The 13,468-nt window shown below is 40.2% G+C and overlaps 1 protein-coding gene across 4 annotated transcripts; it reads left to right on the top strand.

Moving 5' to 3' along the window:
• The first annotated feature begins 1,051 nt into the window (after positions 1 to 1,051).
• LOC103703199 lies at positions 1,052 to 8,970 on the top strand. Of its 4 annotated transcripts, none has more exons than XM_008785974.4 (2): positions 1,052 to 2,537; positions 8,489 to 8,970. In XM_008785974.4, the coding sequence occupies exon 1, from the start codon at positions 1,176 to 1,178 to the stop codon at positions 2,532 to 2,534; it is 1,359 nt and encodes a 452-aa protein (XP_008784196.2). In that variant the 5' UTR covers positions 1,052 to 1,175; the 3' UTR covers positions 2,535 to 2,537; positions 8,489 to 8,970. The 4 variants fall into 4 exon arrangements, with proteins under 4 accessions (XP_008784196.2, XP_008784198.2, XP_008784197.2 ...); XM_008785976.4 differs by having other exon boundaries at positions 8,477 to 8,970; XM_008785975.4 differs by lacking the exon at positions 8,489 to 8,970 and adding an exon at positions 8,065 to 8,420.
• Positions 8,971 to 13,468: the final 4,498 nt, after the last annotated feature.

Here is a 13,468-nt window from a genome sequence, read left to right as displayed (position 1 = left end):
TTCGGTCAGAAGCATAACTCCAAATTGATCCAGCTTTACATAGGCCTCTAGCAAGAGGGTGTCAGAAAGAGAATTTAAAGAGTTTAGGGCCACTTGTAATCTCAAAAATAAGAATTAGTTAATTCAAATGTAAAATGATTTAATTTATTTTTAAAATTTAGAAATACCTAGTCCGTAATCTCCTTTTGAAGCTGGGAATGTTGAAGGTTACCCTAGCAAGCCTAGTTAATCTCTCTTCCATGCGTGCCTCTTCCCTTTGATGAGCAGGTTATATCTTCATAAACAATTCGCCCATCTAAACGGGTCCTTTATAGATACATGCCTATTAACTGAGATCTTATGTTTAACAGAAAGAGAAACATAAAAAATATATCAGCCAGAAGTAAAATAACTTATCTATTATCTCATAAATAATGAAAATCAAATAACTAACAGATTCAGCTATCCATACTTCCTTGGGCTGCCTCTCACATGTCCAATATTCTACTTAGTTAAAAATTCATTGAAGAACTGGTTAGAGTCCAGTAAGTACTTGATCATTCATTAAGATACCTGTAAATAATTCTTCTCGTCATCTCTATGAAACTTGTGGAGTGAAAATTCACAAATAAAAGGCAATTAAGACTTTATAAATAATTTTTTTATAAGATATTCTCAATTCATAAACCTACCATCTTCACATAAAATTTGCGAAAGATTCAATAACTATAAGGCATCCATCCAAAGAATCTCTTCATTCTGAATTGTCTTATTTACTATTCATCGTTCTAGAGATATTTTATGAATGCACTCTGTATCTGTTTTTCTATATTTTTGTGTAGTATTTTATTTTTTGATTCAGATGACAGTACTACTAATGTGAGCTTCCGATGTATCAAAAATTTTTTTTTCTCTTAATTTTTATCTCAACTTGTTTAAAAAGCATTATTTGGTGCTGCAAGGAGGGTACAGCTATATTAACTTAATGACTCCTGAGTAATTAGAGACTTAACTTATCCTGGGGTCTCCATCGGTCCCAACTCCCAAGCGTTCGATGGAAAGGGGCAAGGAGCTTTAATTTTTAATAAAAGGAGTACATTTATCGCTTAATGCAATAACCCCCCGGCACCCCCTTCCACGATCGGCGGAGCGGTTTGGAGTTCCAAGGGCGGAAAGGGATCTGGTCCTCCGCCGCCATGCCGACCACCGCAGGCGTCTCACCGTCCTCCTCCTCCTCCTCCTCCACCACCACTACCAGCGCCTCCTCCGCCTCCGCTGTGACCTCCGCCGCCTTCCGAAACCCTAACCCTAGCGGTGACCCCATGCAAGCTTCGTTGGAGTCCATCCCTAAGGCCCAGTCCCGCATCCACGCCCTCGCTGCCCTCCTCGCCGCCCCCGCCCTCGCCTCCCTCGCCGACTCCGACCGCCCCGCTCGCTCCCTTCTCTACTCCTCCGACGCCTACGCTGCCGTCTCCGCCGCCGTCTCCGCTCCCCTCTCCGGCTCTGGGGACGACCCCCTCTGCCAGTGGCTCTACGAGACCTTCCAGGCCTCCGACCCCGATCTCCGCCTCGTCGTCCTCTCCTTCCTCCCCCTCCTCTCCGGCATCTACCTCTCCCGCGTCGTCGCCACCTTCGCCGCCGACGCCCACCAGCCGTCCCTCGCCGGCTTCGAGGCCGTCCTTCTGGCCCTCTACTCCGCCGAGGCCAAGGCCCGCGCTGGGAAGCCCCTCCTCGTCTCCGTACCCGACCTTTCCCAGCCCTCCCTCTACCACTCTCCCCGCCCCTCCGCCGCCGCCGCGGGCCCCCGTGGCTCCACCGCGGCCCACCGTGGCTCCGCCGCATCTACCCCTTCCCACCCCGCTGCCCAGCCCTCCGTTGGTGTCCTCTCCCCGTCCCTTGAGCCTCAGATCGCGGTCAAATCCACCAAGCGAGCTTGCATCGTCGGCGTCGTTCTTGAGTGCTACTACAAGAAGATCGCCCTCATGCCGAGCCGATCAAAGATCGACCTCTGCGAGTTTGTCGCATCCTGGGCCGGCCAGGACTGCTCCTGTCGCTTCGAGCTCGACGACGAGCCCAATCCCACCTCTTCCTCCTCCTCCTCCTCTCCAGAAATTAGGAACTTCTCGGAGGACGATGGTGGGGTTGGGAAAGTGGCAGAGGGGATGGGTAAGCTAGGGATTCAAGAAAGGCCCAACGGCCACCAATGCAATGGAGAGGAGAAGGAGAGTGGTAGGACCTCGAGGGGGTCGAGGGTGCCGCTTCCTTGGGAGCTCCTCCAGCCAGTGCTGAGGATATTGGGACACTGCCTTCTTGGTCCGATGAACCCACAGGAGGTGAAGGATGCTGCGTCGATGGCTGTGCGGTGCGTCTATGCTCGGGCTTCCCATGATCTCGTGCCACAAGCCATTTTAGCTACCCGCAGCTTGATTCAGCTGGATAAAAATGCTCGGAAGGCAGCGAAGGCTGCGACAATGGCCGGTACACCAGGCACATCTTCCAACACAAACACGCCGAGAAAGTCAAAGAAGCCAGAGATCCTTTTGGTCTCAAAATGATCGGTTAGTGGATGATTTACATTGAGCAATGGAATTATGTGGTTCTGCGGTATATTTACATTGGGTTTGTTGTTTGCTTTGCGGCCTCCTGGAAGAATTGTGATCAATATCAATAGCAGCATAGATTATGTAAGAATTGTATGAAGTGTTTTTTTATTTTGGTGGCTATGAATGTATGTTATGTCTTCTATTACTGTTTGATTAAGGCTACATGATATTAATATATTTAGTTTTGTTGATAGATTTCCTTTTATTTTTACCCAAAAAAAAGAACAAAATTAGTTCTTGGTTATTAGAGTTTTTCTTTTATTTCCCTCATGGTACCTGGCTTTCACTTGAATTCCAGCTTGCAATGCCTTGAGAACATAAATGGTGGATGAAGGTACAAGTATGGTCTTTGGACTTTACTATCAGTAAATATTTCAATAAAGTGGAAGGTAACTACCTAATTTGCCTAGCCTTGTGTTTAATTGCTAATTGGCATGTTAAGGAAGAAATTGGCAGTGGTTCAGTGCACAAAAATTCATAAATCTGTCCATTTTGGAAAGATATGCTTGGACTTCACTATCAGTAAATATTTCAAAAAAGTTGAAGGTAGCTAATTTGCCTAGCCATGTGTTTAATTTCTAATTGGCATGCTAAGGAAGAAATTGGCAGTGGTTCAGTGCATAAAATTTCATAAATCTGTCCATTTTGAAAAGATATCTTTCGATGGTGACCTTTTAATCTCGCCTAAATATTATTCATTTTAGTTATCTATAACCTTCTTCTAAATTTGTATTAAATATCTTCCCTCAGTTTTGTATGTTATGCGTTTGGAATCTAGGGACAATTGCAGGTTGGGTGGACAGAGTAGATAGAGACTCAAGCATACTTGAGCCCAAATTGACAAAATCAGTTGTTGATAGTCGTAAAAAATGATGATGGCGGTGGATGGGTAGTGGCTTGAAAGGAGAGTCTTCTCAAAAGAGGGGAAAAAAAGTGTGTGTGTGGGGGGGGGGGGGTGCAAAATGATTTCCCTTGGGCTTTTTTGCCAGGTCACACAGGCCATATGACTATGGTGCTAGATGTAGATTGTAGAAGTTTGATGATAGGTGTGTTTATATTTTCCGATGTTGTAGGGAATTTCGAGTTGCTATCATCGTCAGTCTTAGAACTTGCTACAGGAACAATATAATAAAATGCCCCATTCTATGAATTCCAAAGGCATCTTGAGATATGAATTGCCATAGCTATCAATTTTGTGACTTGCTATGAGAAAAATGGAACAAGCTGTCCATGCTACAAAAACCAAAAGCGTCCTGAGAAGTATTACTCTCTCCAAGGAATGAATTGTGAAGGAGAATATGTTTCTGTCCAACCTATCTATTTAACTTGCTTACAGATGCATATGACCTAGTTATCTTCTTTCTAGATCAGGTGGACATGGAGGGCCTGTAAGCAACAAAAAAAATCATATACTTTTTGTGTCATTTTCTGTTGTCAGGACGCCTGGTCTTTTGCTTTAATACCATATCATTTGATGTCTCTTTCATGGAAGGAGTGCTATTAGACATGCAACAAAGTTATTGCAATTCCTTTTGTTTTGGGATGGATTGTTACCAAACAGGGAAAAAATTCATCTTGGATGTTTCATGTGAATCTTAGGTGGCAAAGTTTCAACTTATACCTAAAATAAATCAATGAGATCATTTTTTTTAAAAAATTTAGTAGTTATTAATCAAATTTAGTAAGCTAGCAGGTTAGGTTAAATAAATAGGTTGCTGCAAAAGAAATTATGGTTTTGGATTTTTTTTAAAAGTTTTTTGCCTGTATGTTTGTATGAGCCATCATATCTGTGTGAATAATGATAATCTGTTATCTAACACCACAGGATCACAAAAGACCATTAAGTAGTAGATGTTGGAGATATTACTTAACCATTGAACCAAGATGGTTTCTGACATATCATTTTGATATTAGATATGATGAACTTTGTTATAAATATACTTTATTTTGGATCTACCATGAATCCTGAGCACTGGATATGGGTCAAAAAATTTGGACCGCAAACTTTTTTTATTTTTTTGAGCAATTGAAGTCTTCCAAGCATGGAATTGTTAACAGCTTGTGAATTTATGACAAGATCCTCCAAAATTTTATCCAGCTATGGAGAGACAGATACAAATGCCTCTACGTAGCAGCTAAGCATGCACACAGAGATTTTGAGGGTGATTTTTCCCCTCCAAAAGTAAAATCCAGTCATGTCAGTGAACAATTATTCTTTGTTCCCCTTGCAATTACATATATTTTTTGATCCTCAACTATTTTTCTCTAGACAGAATTGGCATGCCATGTTTCTTTGTCTTATAGTTGTGTAGGATGGGTGCGTTATATCTGTAAAGATACACTATCTTATTTTCCGTCATCTAAATCCATTTCTCAGTTCTTAGCATTTTCCCTTTATGCAAACTTTGTGCATGGTAAGTCATATTTCTTTCCCCAAAGTGTAGGATGGACAAGGTGCCCATGCAAAACCTGATGGATTGCCTGATTCAATGATGCTTGTGATTGTATACCCTCATGAAACCCATACCTCGCGCCTACCAAGCACATTTGTTTCTCTCTATCAAGTCTAGTATAACCCCTTAGCTGGATAAAGAACTGCTAAAGTCTTTTCTCCCATTCGATTCCATCTTCACTCTACCTAATTTATGGATTGGATGTTTTTTGGAGGTATCTATTATTGTCTTGGAGTGCTTCTTTTCTTTGTTTGTCATTCTAGAGCTTTTTACCTTTCTTATGAACTTCAACACTTACATGGTGCATTTCCCCTCTTGAAGTTAGGGTTGGCTTATTATTCGAGTAGCAGTCTAGAAGTTCTTGCACCTCAAGAATGAGGCAACTATCTTGAACAAGAGATATATACTTGTCCGTAGACCATTGTTTTAAAAATCAGCCAAGGTATGCCGTACCGGCCCAAACTGGGTGGTATGGGGCATACCGTACAGGTTCGGTACCGGTACTCGGTACGGATGGCGCACCGACACTCGGTACGGATGGCGTACGCCAAAAAAATCCGTACCATATCGACACTGTGCTAGTGTAGCACCGGTACGAGGTCCAATACTGAGACGGTGAACCTTGGCAGCCACTGTAATGGTTTCGAACCTAAACCACTGCGTTATGCACTATGGCAGCCTCTTATAGCATTTGGGTGTATTGTGCCTGATATAGTGGGTGAGAACTGCTACAGTGGCTGCTATTATGTTATATTGGGTGCTATTTTTCAAAGCGGGCTAGAGGTTTTAATTGGACCAGTTCAGCAATTAAGCAAAAATTTGACATGTTCAAGTGTTTATTGGAAGAAGGGCCGGTTCACTTATTTGGTGCTCTGATCGAACGAAGAGTGGGGAAAGAAGAGGAGAACAAAAGAGCAGAGTAGGAAAAAAATGGAGGCATCCCTCCTAGCATTGTGCCACCAAAGCTCTAAAGCAAGGTCTGTAGTACTGGAATCAACATCCGTGCCAGTAGGTCAGTGGTACGGTACGGTATGCTCCTATGATGTGCCGTTCCGGTGTGAACCAACAGGAAAACCAGCAAGGGAGGGGGAAAGGGAGGAGGAGAGGGAGTGGGAGAGTGCAGCAGAGAGAGAGAGAGAGGTGGAGGGAGGGAGAGCGGAAGAGAAAAAGAGAGAGGGAGAGGGCGTTGCTCCAAACTAGGCGGTTCGGGATGATTCCGCCTTCCTTGCTCCAAAGGCTGGAGTGCCCCTTAGTTTTCTGCAGCCAGCGCACCACTTGGCTTGCCGGACATCTGTATTTTGTAGTTGATGTTATGTGATTGTGGACATCTTTATCTTATGAATAATGCTATTATATTTAGTGGATGATGATATATGTTATTTGATTGTGGATCTTTACCTCATATGAATATTGATATGGTATTATGGTACCATGTTGATAATGTTTTATAGCTTTGTCCTAGATTTTTTTGCATGAAGTTAGTGTAAAGTACTGATTTTTGATATTTTGTAAGAAAAAAAACATTAATATGTTTTAATAACCTGCTTTGGATTTATAGTGCCTGCTATTTGCTTATCGCTATGAATCCCTTGCCACTACATGCCCGCGATCCACTTTTAATACATTGCCTTCGACCGGGCTGTTAAGGCTAAGTTGGTTACAGAGGGATGTCATTTAATCTTTTTTTTTTCCGACACTGAAAGCGTTTGAACTGAAGCTTTGATGAACTAGCTCATTTAATCGATTAGTATAAGTGTATGCCTTCATTTGGCAAGTCATTTTCATCAAACTATTGTTGGTAGGAGTTTTTGCTATCATATTGAGTTCATGAAATTTGTGCATCATTTCGGAAAATTGATGCTGCTTGGCTTCTTGAACTACAAAACTAAGCATTTTGGATGCGGTAGTTATTTGTGTAGAATTACAACATAAATGGTTATTTAATAGTTAAAATTTTAGCAATACCTGATCTTTCTTCCCTACTCTGGTTAGCAGTTCTAGACAGCAGATAAAACGAGCTCTGTTTCGTAAATGTTACCATAAAAGTATTTTTTTTTCAATTAAGCATAGCATTTTGCATGTAGAAAAAAAAGGTGTCCCATGGGGCCTCCTCTTGCCAATTTAATTAATTGTGGCTGCTGGGATTCGAGCCCAGGTCTCCACGGCCACAACGTGGAATTCTAACCAAACTACAGCCACATTTGTAACATGTTGCATGTTAATTTTTATATTTAATTTGAAGTAGTTGTACAGGGGATGGCTATTAATTACTAAATATTATTCTTTGATGAAGCACTACCTATGCACTCTCTACTATTGTTGATCGTGTGAATTATACTGATTTTTTGGTCTTCATTTTTTTCATTTCCATGGCTGACAATCTCAATTATAAGGAAACATGTCTTGGATGTCAAGATGATCCACAAATGGTGTGAAGTTGCCAATATTCTGTATCTGATTGTATTGAGATGACCTGGTGGGACGAAATTGCATTTTCTTTTTATTCTTCCTCCTCAGTGTATTTGCTTATTGAATGTCACACTTCTGTTACAGTCTTGCAACCATCTTAATTATATGAATGGCCACTAGCCTTGATAACATCAATGTACTTAGTTTTGATCATTGAGACGGCCACCCTCTTTTTCTCTACATGCATCTAATTCTTTGTTTATTTGCCAATCAGATAGGTGTTGCTGCATGTTATTTCTTGAGAAGCTTAATGTATATTCTGTTTCCTGAATATCCATGAGGGCATAATACGGACCCTCTATACATTTTAACTGTGCTTGCATTTTTCTTATCTTCCATCTGATGGTTCTCTCTTTTTAATTCTTAATGGTCATTTGAGGCCAACAAATTTTTCCTTCCAAATTTCTTGCCACACAATTAGTACTATTCTGCCTATTTGATCCTTTGATGCATCCCTGACCATCTTCTGGCTCTCTCTTTAGTTGTTTTGATACGAGTCTGGATTCTTCTACTCTACACTTCATTCCTTTCTCGTCCTAAGTTTGTTTCCTATGTTGCAGGTTTCATCCCTCGTTTGATTCAGTCAGTTGCTTATTCTGGCATTCAAACACCAAGTCTGTTATATGAAATCACAAGTTCAGTGAACTCGTTGCCCAAACTGCATTAGGGGAAAAGTAAAAAAGTTCAAATTGCCATTAGGTTCAGACATGCATACTTGCACAAACTTCTAGCAGCATGTATCTAGTGGCTATTATACATCAGCATGATCAAGTCCATGTCGTGCTGCTGTGTAGATTTGCACACACTTCTATCAGTTCAAATGTGATTTTTCGAGCCATTTTGATTTAGAAGCAGGGAAACTGGGATCTTGCCTCCCTGATGGCCAATATAGTTGTACCCATGCTGACTTCCTGATCATGGTATTCATACTCGCTGATATATACCCCTCAGGATTTTGACCACCAATGGCAGATCTCTGTGCAGGTGCATCAAAACAAGGAACTTGTTTCCCAGGAGGATTCGATCTTGCCACCCGCAACAAAATAGTGTTATACCTTTGGATGTCCGGTCAACTGCCGCACCTCAACATATTTTGGGAAGAACCGGCTAGTTCTGAGTTCATGTGGCATTTCACCTTCAACATCAGTCTGAAGGAGAAAAAAATAAAAAAAACCATTAAAGCAATCTTCTAAACCGATAGCGATGCAGAAAGGGAGGGAAGAACATTGATGGTATTTCAACCAACAAAGGCCAGCAAGTAGACCATGAACTAGCAGGATGAATAACCCAGCCTGCATATGTTGGAGATCTGATGAAATTAGTTGAATCATATTGGTTTCAATGGTTTTCTGTGGCAGTCAATTTTTCTTGCATTGGTAGAATTTGTCTCAATTCCTTTTCTTTCAAGTAGTTTGTCCCATTTTGTTCTGTGAACTCAATCCCAGCAGTATTCTATTTCTTCTTCTCAGATGTGAGCAATAAACCTCTGAGAATTATATGGTATCTAAGAGCTATATTACAAAGTCTAATCCTATATTTTTCAGAGACTGAACTATAAAAAAATTGATAGATGTGAGCTGAGGTAGATCCCTTTTGGTAAAGCATCATCTTTATATTAACAGATACAAAGGGAAGTTCATCGAGGCAAAGAAGTTTTGAGTATTACCCAAAATTGTAACAACTCTGTAATAGGTCACAGAGATGCGAGGCGGATCACATCTAAATCATCACTGCCTCATGCATGCGTCATTTGCTTCCAGTGGCCATTAGAAATTATCCTTGGAAGTATACAAATGTATTTAGAACTTTACACAACATGGCTAGCTAAAAGATATTATTTTGGTTCTTTGATTCTATATAAGCATCCAAGATTTACCTAGCAAATAACCGATGTGGGACTAAACACACGCACATGCGGATTTTTACATATTTCCTCCGTTTAAATTCTGACATCCTCGTCACACTAAGAGTTCATGATCGGCCTATGGTCATTCCTAATAGATTCATGCTGTAGTGTCCCTTAGTTTATATAGATTATGAACTGATATCTACTCTGATACCATTTGTAACAACTCAGGATCCCATCCAAAATAATTAGCTGGAAGTTATTGTTTGGTTCTTTGATCCTATATAAGTAGCTAAGATTTATCCAGCGAATAATTGATGTAGAACTAAATACACGTCCGCATAGGTCTTTATATATGGTGACAAGAGAATTGCAGGTAGCATCTAAACATGCTGCAAACACAGCATTAGGAGAAAATATTGTTACTAGAGTTTTACCCTTGCATCGAATCAATCATTAGGATCGACTTTCCTTGAAGTATATGCTTTTCAAAATTGTCTACCCTATTTTTAATTTTTGCAAGAATAAAAATATAGAAGAAAATATGAGTAGGAGAGAGAGGAAATGCGATGTGAAATATATGATATATATAAAATAAAATATAGAAAAATAGCTTATACAAGCTGGAAAAAAAAAAAATCTTTCGTATCTTTTATGTCAAAGAAAAATTTATTTTTCTTCACACGAATCTATAATTAGACCACCACCAACTACATGCATCTATCTCCGACATTAATTTAAAATGACAACCGGGCAGGGGCGGCCCAAGCCCTAGGCGACCGAGGCGGTCGCCTAAGGCCTCAGCCTCAAGGAAGGCCTCCGGGCTCCGGCCTTCCACAGTTCCACTCTCCTGCCAGGGCATCACGATTTTGGGATTGGGATCGCCATTCGCCGCCGAAGAAGAAGTCGGAAGAGTCACCCGTCACGGAAGGAAGCTACGAGCCTACGAGCCTTAGCTGCCTACCTCTTGCGGTCTTGCCTACGAAGTAGGATCCAGGCATCCAGCCTCCACTCTCCAGGCATGGCACTGGCAGCATAGCCAACGCGGCAACGCCCAACGGGCAATGGACAGCGGGGCTATGGCCTATCAGCTTATGGAGGGCCTATGCCCCTACGATCCTCATTCCCCCATAGCCCATCTTCTCCATCCGCCGGCCGTAGTCACCAGAGGCAGAATGGCAGTCTTGGCAGAATCCCAGATAAGTAGATAACCAGAGAGAGTCCTTCTCCATTTCTCCTTCTAAACTCTTCTTCAATCTTCCGTTCTTCCTTCCCTAATCCCCAGCCCTAGTTGATTCAAGCATTCAATCTTCGGTTCTTCCGAGCAGGGGCGGCCCAATCTTCCGTTCCGAGTTCCGACTTCCGAGACTCCGACTCTCCGAGTTCCGTCCTTCGCTCGTTCGCCGTCCTCGGCTCGGTTCTTCCGACTTCCGAGACTCCGACTGTCCGAGTTGACGAGTTCCGTCCTTCGCCCGTTCGCCGTCCTCGGCTCGATTCTTCCGACTTCCGAGTTCCGTCCTCGGTCCTTCGCCTATCTCTTCTCCTTCTCGACCCAGCCCGGTAGCCCCCCGTCCTCGCCGCCGTCGCCGGAGCCCGGAGGTGAGCTTCCGTCCCCTGTGTTCTGTGTTCACTGTTCAGTGTTCTGTTTGTTTGTTGGGTTACTTGGGTTGGGTAATGCCGTAATGGGTTATTGGGTATTGGGTAATGGTAGTTAACTAGTTATTACTTACTTATTTTTGTTATTATATACTCATAATCCTATTGCAGGTTATTGGGTATTTGGGTGATTGAATAATATAAAGTTTTAACAGATTTCCCTTCTTTCCCTAAATTCCCTGTCAGTGAAAATTCCTGGAGCACCTATTTGAAAGAATGGAATATATTATATACGATGTAAATATGTAATGACTTATGAATGCAGTTTTCCAAAAGTTGATTGAGAATTTTCATCTAGTTCACCTGCTAAATCATCCAATGATCTGATCCCAAAAGGCCAAAACCATACATCTGTCTCAGTTTTCCTACACGCCCAGACGCCCTTGGAGCTCTTTACTCTTTACTTCTTTAGTAGGCTATAAAATAAAGCATTTAAGGTCAATTCCTTATTCCTATACAAAAGCTGAATTAGTTGTTTCAAGACATTTCCATTGATATACCTCGGCCTTTTTAGAGACAAATAACACCCTTGGGGCTTGGGCCGCCCTTGAGTAGTGTCATTGTGTCATCGAGAACTCTTACTATTAAAAGAAAGATCCTTTCAAGAGGGGAGGGGGGGGGGGGGGGGGGGGGGGGGGATGAAAAAAAAATTACTTTTCGATTATTCATCTTTTCCTCTTTTATGCATATTTTATTGTCTATTGCTTTAAAATTGACATTAGCTTTTCATGTTTAGGGTCCCCATTAAAATTAACAGTAGCTCTGGCACCACTTCTCGCCGTTGAGCTCGGCACCGCTTGTCGGGACTTGAGTTCGTCGTCGAATCCGGGCCGTCCAACATTGCTTCTGTTGACATTTCGGGTTTTATCATTTTTAACTCTCTTATATTTTAATTTGTTTGTAGTGATTGTCTTAATTGTTTTGTTTGATAATATTATTTTTAAATTCAAATGTCTAATAGAAAATTTGAATGTGGATATGAAAAACTCAAAAAGAAAAAAAAATTGAAAAACTTATTCTATCTCAAAAAGGTACTTTAGATAGATTTATTGTTACAAATAAACAAAATACTACATCGAGTTCAACTCAGAATGAAATAGAGTTTGAAGATGACATAAAAAGAACGAAACAAAATGAGATAGACAATCAGATTCATAATAGTATTCAAACATCTGATGAACCAATCTCTAATGAAGAACACAATGAAAAATTAGATGGAGATAAGATAAATAAGGATAGTATAGAGTTTAATGAAACTAGTTCTAATCCTACAAATATATATGATCCTGGTCAATGGAAAAATATTGATACAAAGTTGAGAGATCTATTAGTGGAAAGAGGTCCAATTAGAGACTATGATCTTTACTTTCCTAGGGATGAAAATAATAGACACTTCTCTACTATACATTATATTCGTAAGTTACCTAATGGTGAAAAATATGATAGAAAATGGTTAGTGTATTCGAAGGATTTGGATAGAGTATATTGTTTTTGTTGTAAATTATTTGATTCAACACATAGCACGACTCATTTAGTCAATGAAGGAACTAGGGACTGGAAAAATCTAGGTATTAAGCTCAAAAATCATGAAACAACTAATGAACATATTACTAGCATGAATAAATGGATTGATTTAGAAGTAAGATTGTTAGAAAACAAGACAATTGATAAAAGTCTCCAAGAACAAATAAACCAAGAGAAGGACCATTGGAAAAAAGTACTATTAAGAATTATTGCTGTTGTGAAAAATCTTGCAAAAAATAATTTAGCATTTCGGGGAAAGAATGAAAAGATATACCAAAGCAATAATGGAAATTTTCTAAGTTTTATTGAAACAATTGCAGAATTTGATCCAATAATGCAATAGCATGTTCGACGTATTCAACAAGATAAAATTCACAATCATTATTTAGGTCATAAGATTCAAAATGAATTAATTCAAATGTTAGCATCTGAAATTAAAACTATAATAATTAAAAAGATTAAACAAGTAAAATACTTTTCTGTAATACTTGATTGCACTCCTGATGCAAGCCATCAAGAATAAATGACTCTAGTTTTAAGATGTGTAGATACTACAACAAGTCCAGTAAAAGTAGAAAAATATTTTTTAGAATTTTTAGAAGTAGATGATACAACTGGAAAAGGTTTTTCTTAGTGAACTTATAAATATACTAGAAAAACATAAACTTGAGGTTAATGACATAAGGGGACAAGGGTATGACAACGGGTCTAATATGAAAGGAAAACATCAAGGTGTACAAAGAAGATTATTAGATATAAATCCTAGAGCGTTTTACACACCATGTGGATGTCATAGCTTAAATTTAGTATTATGTGATACCGCTAACTCATGTCCTAAGTCTATATCTTTTTTTGGAGTGATACAACGAATTTATACCTTATTTTCTTCTTCTACAAAACGATGGAAAATTTTACAAAATAATGTATCCACATTAACT

The sequence above is a fragment of the Phoenix dactylifera genome, chromosome 10, assembly GCF_009389715.1.
Source record: "Phoenix dactylifera cultivar Barhee BC4 chromosome 10, palm_55x_up_171113_PBpolish2nd_filt_p, whole genome shotgun sequence".
NCBI lineage: Eukaryota > Viridiplantae > Streptophyta > Magnoliopsida > Arecales > Arecaceae > Phoenix > Phoenix dactylifera.
Note: the sequence above shows the minus strand (reverse complement) of the source record. Positions and strands in the feature narration are given on the sequence as shown.

Excerpts from the sequence above, each read along its gene's own strand:
- LOC103703199 (XM_008785974.4), top strand. The coding sequence starts at position 1,176 with ATGCCGACCACCGCAGGCGTCTCACCGTCCTCCTCCTCCTCCTCCTCC.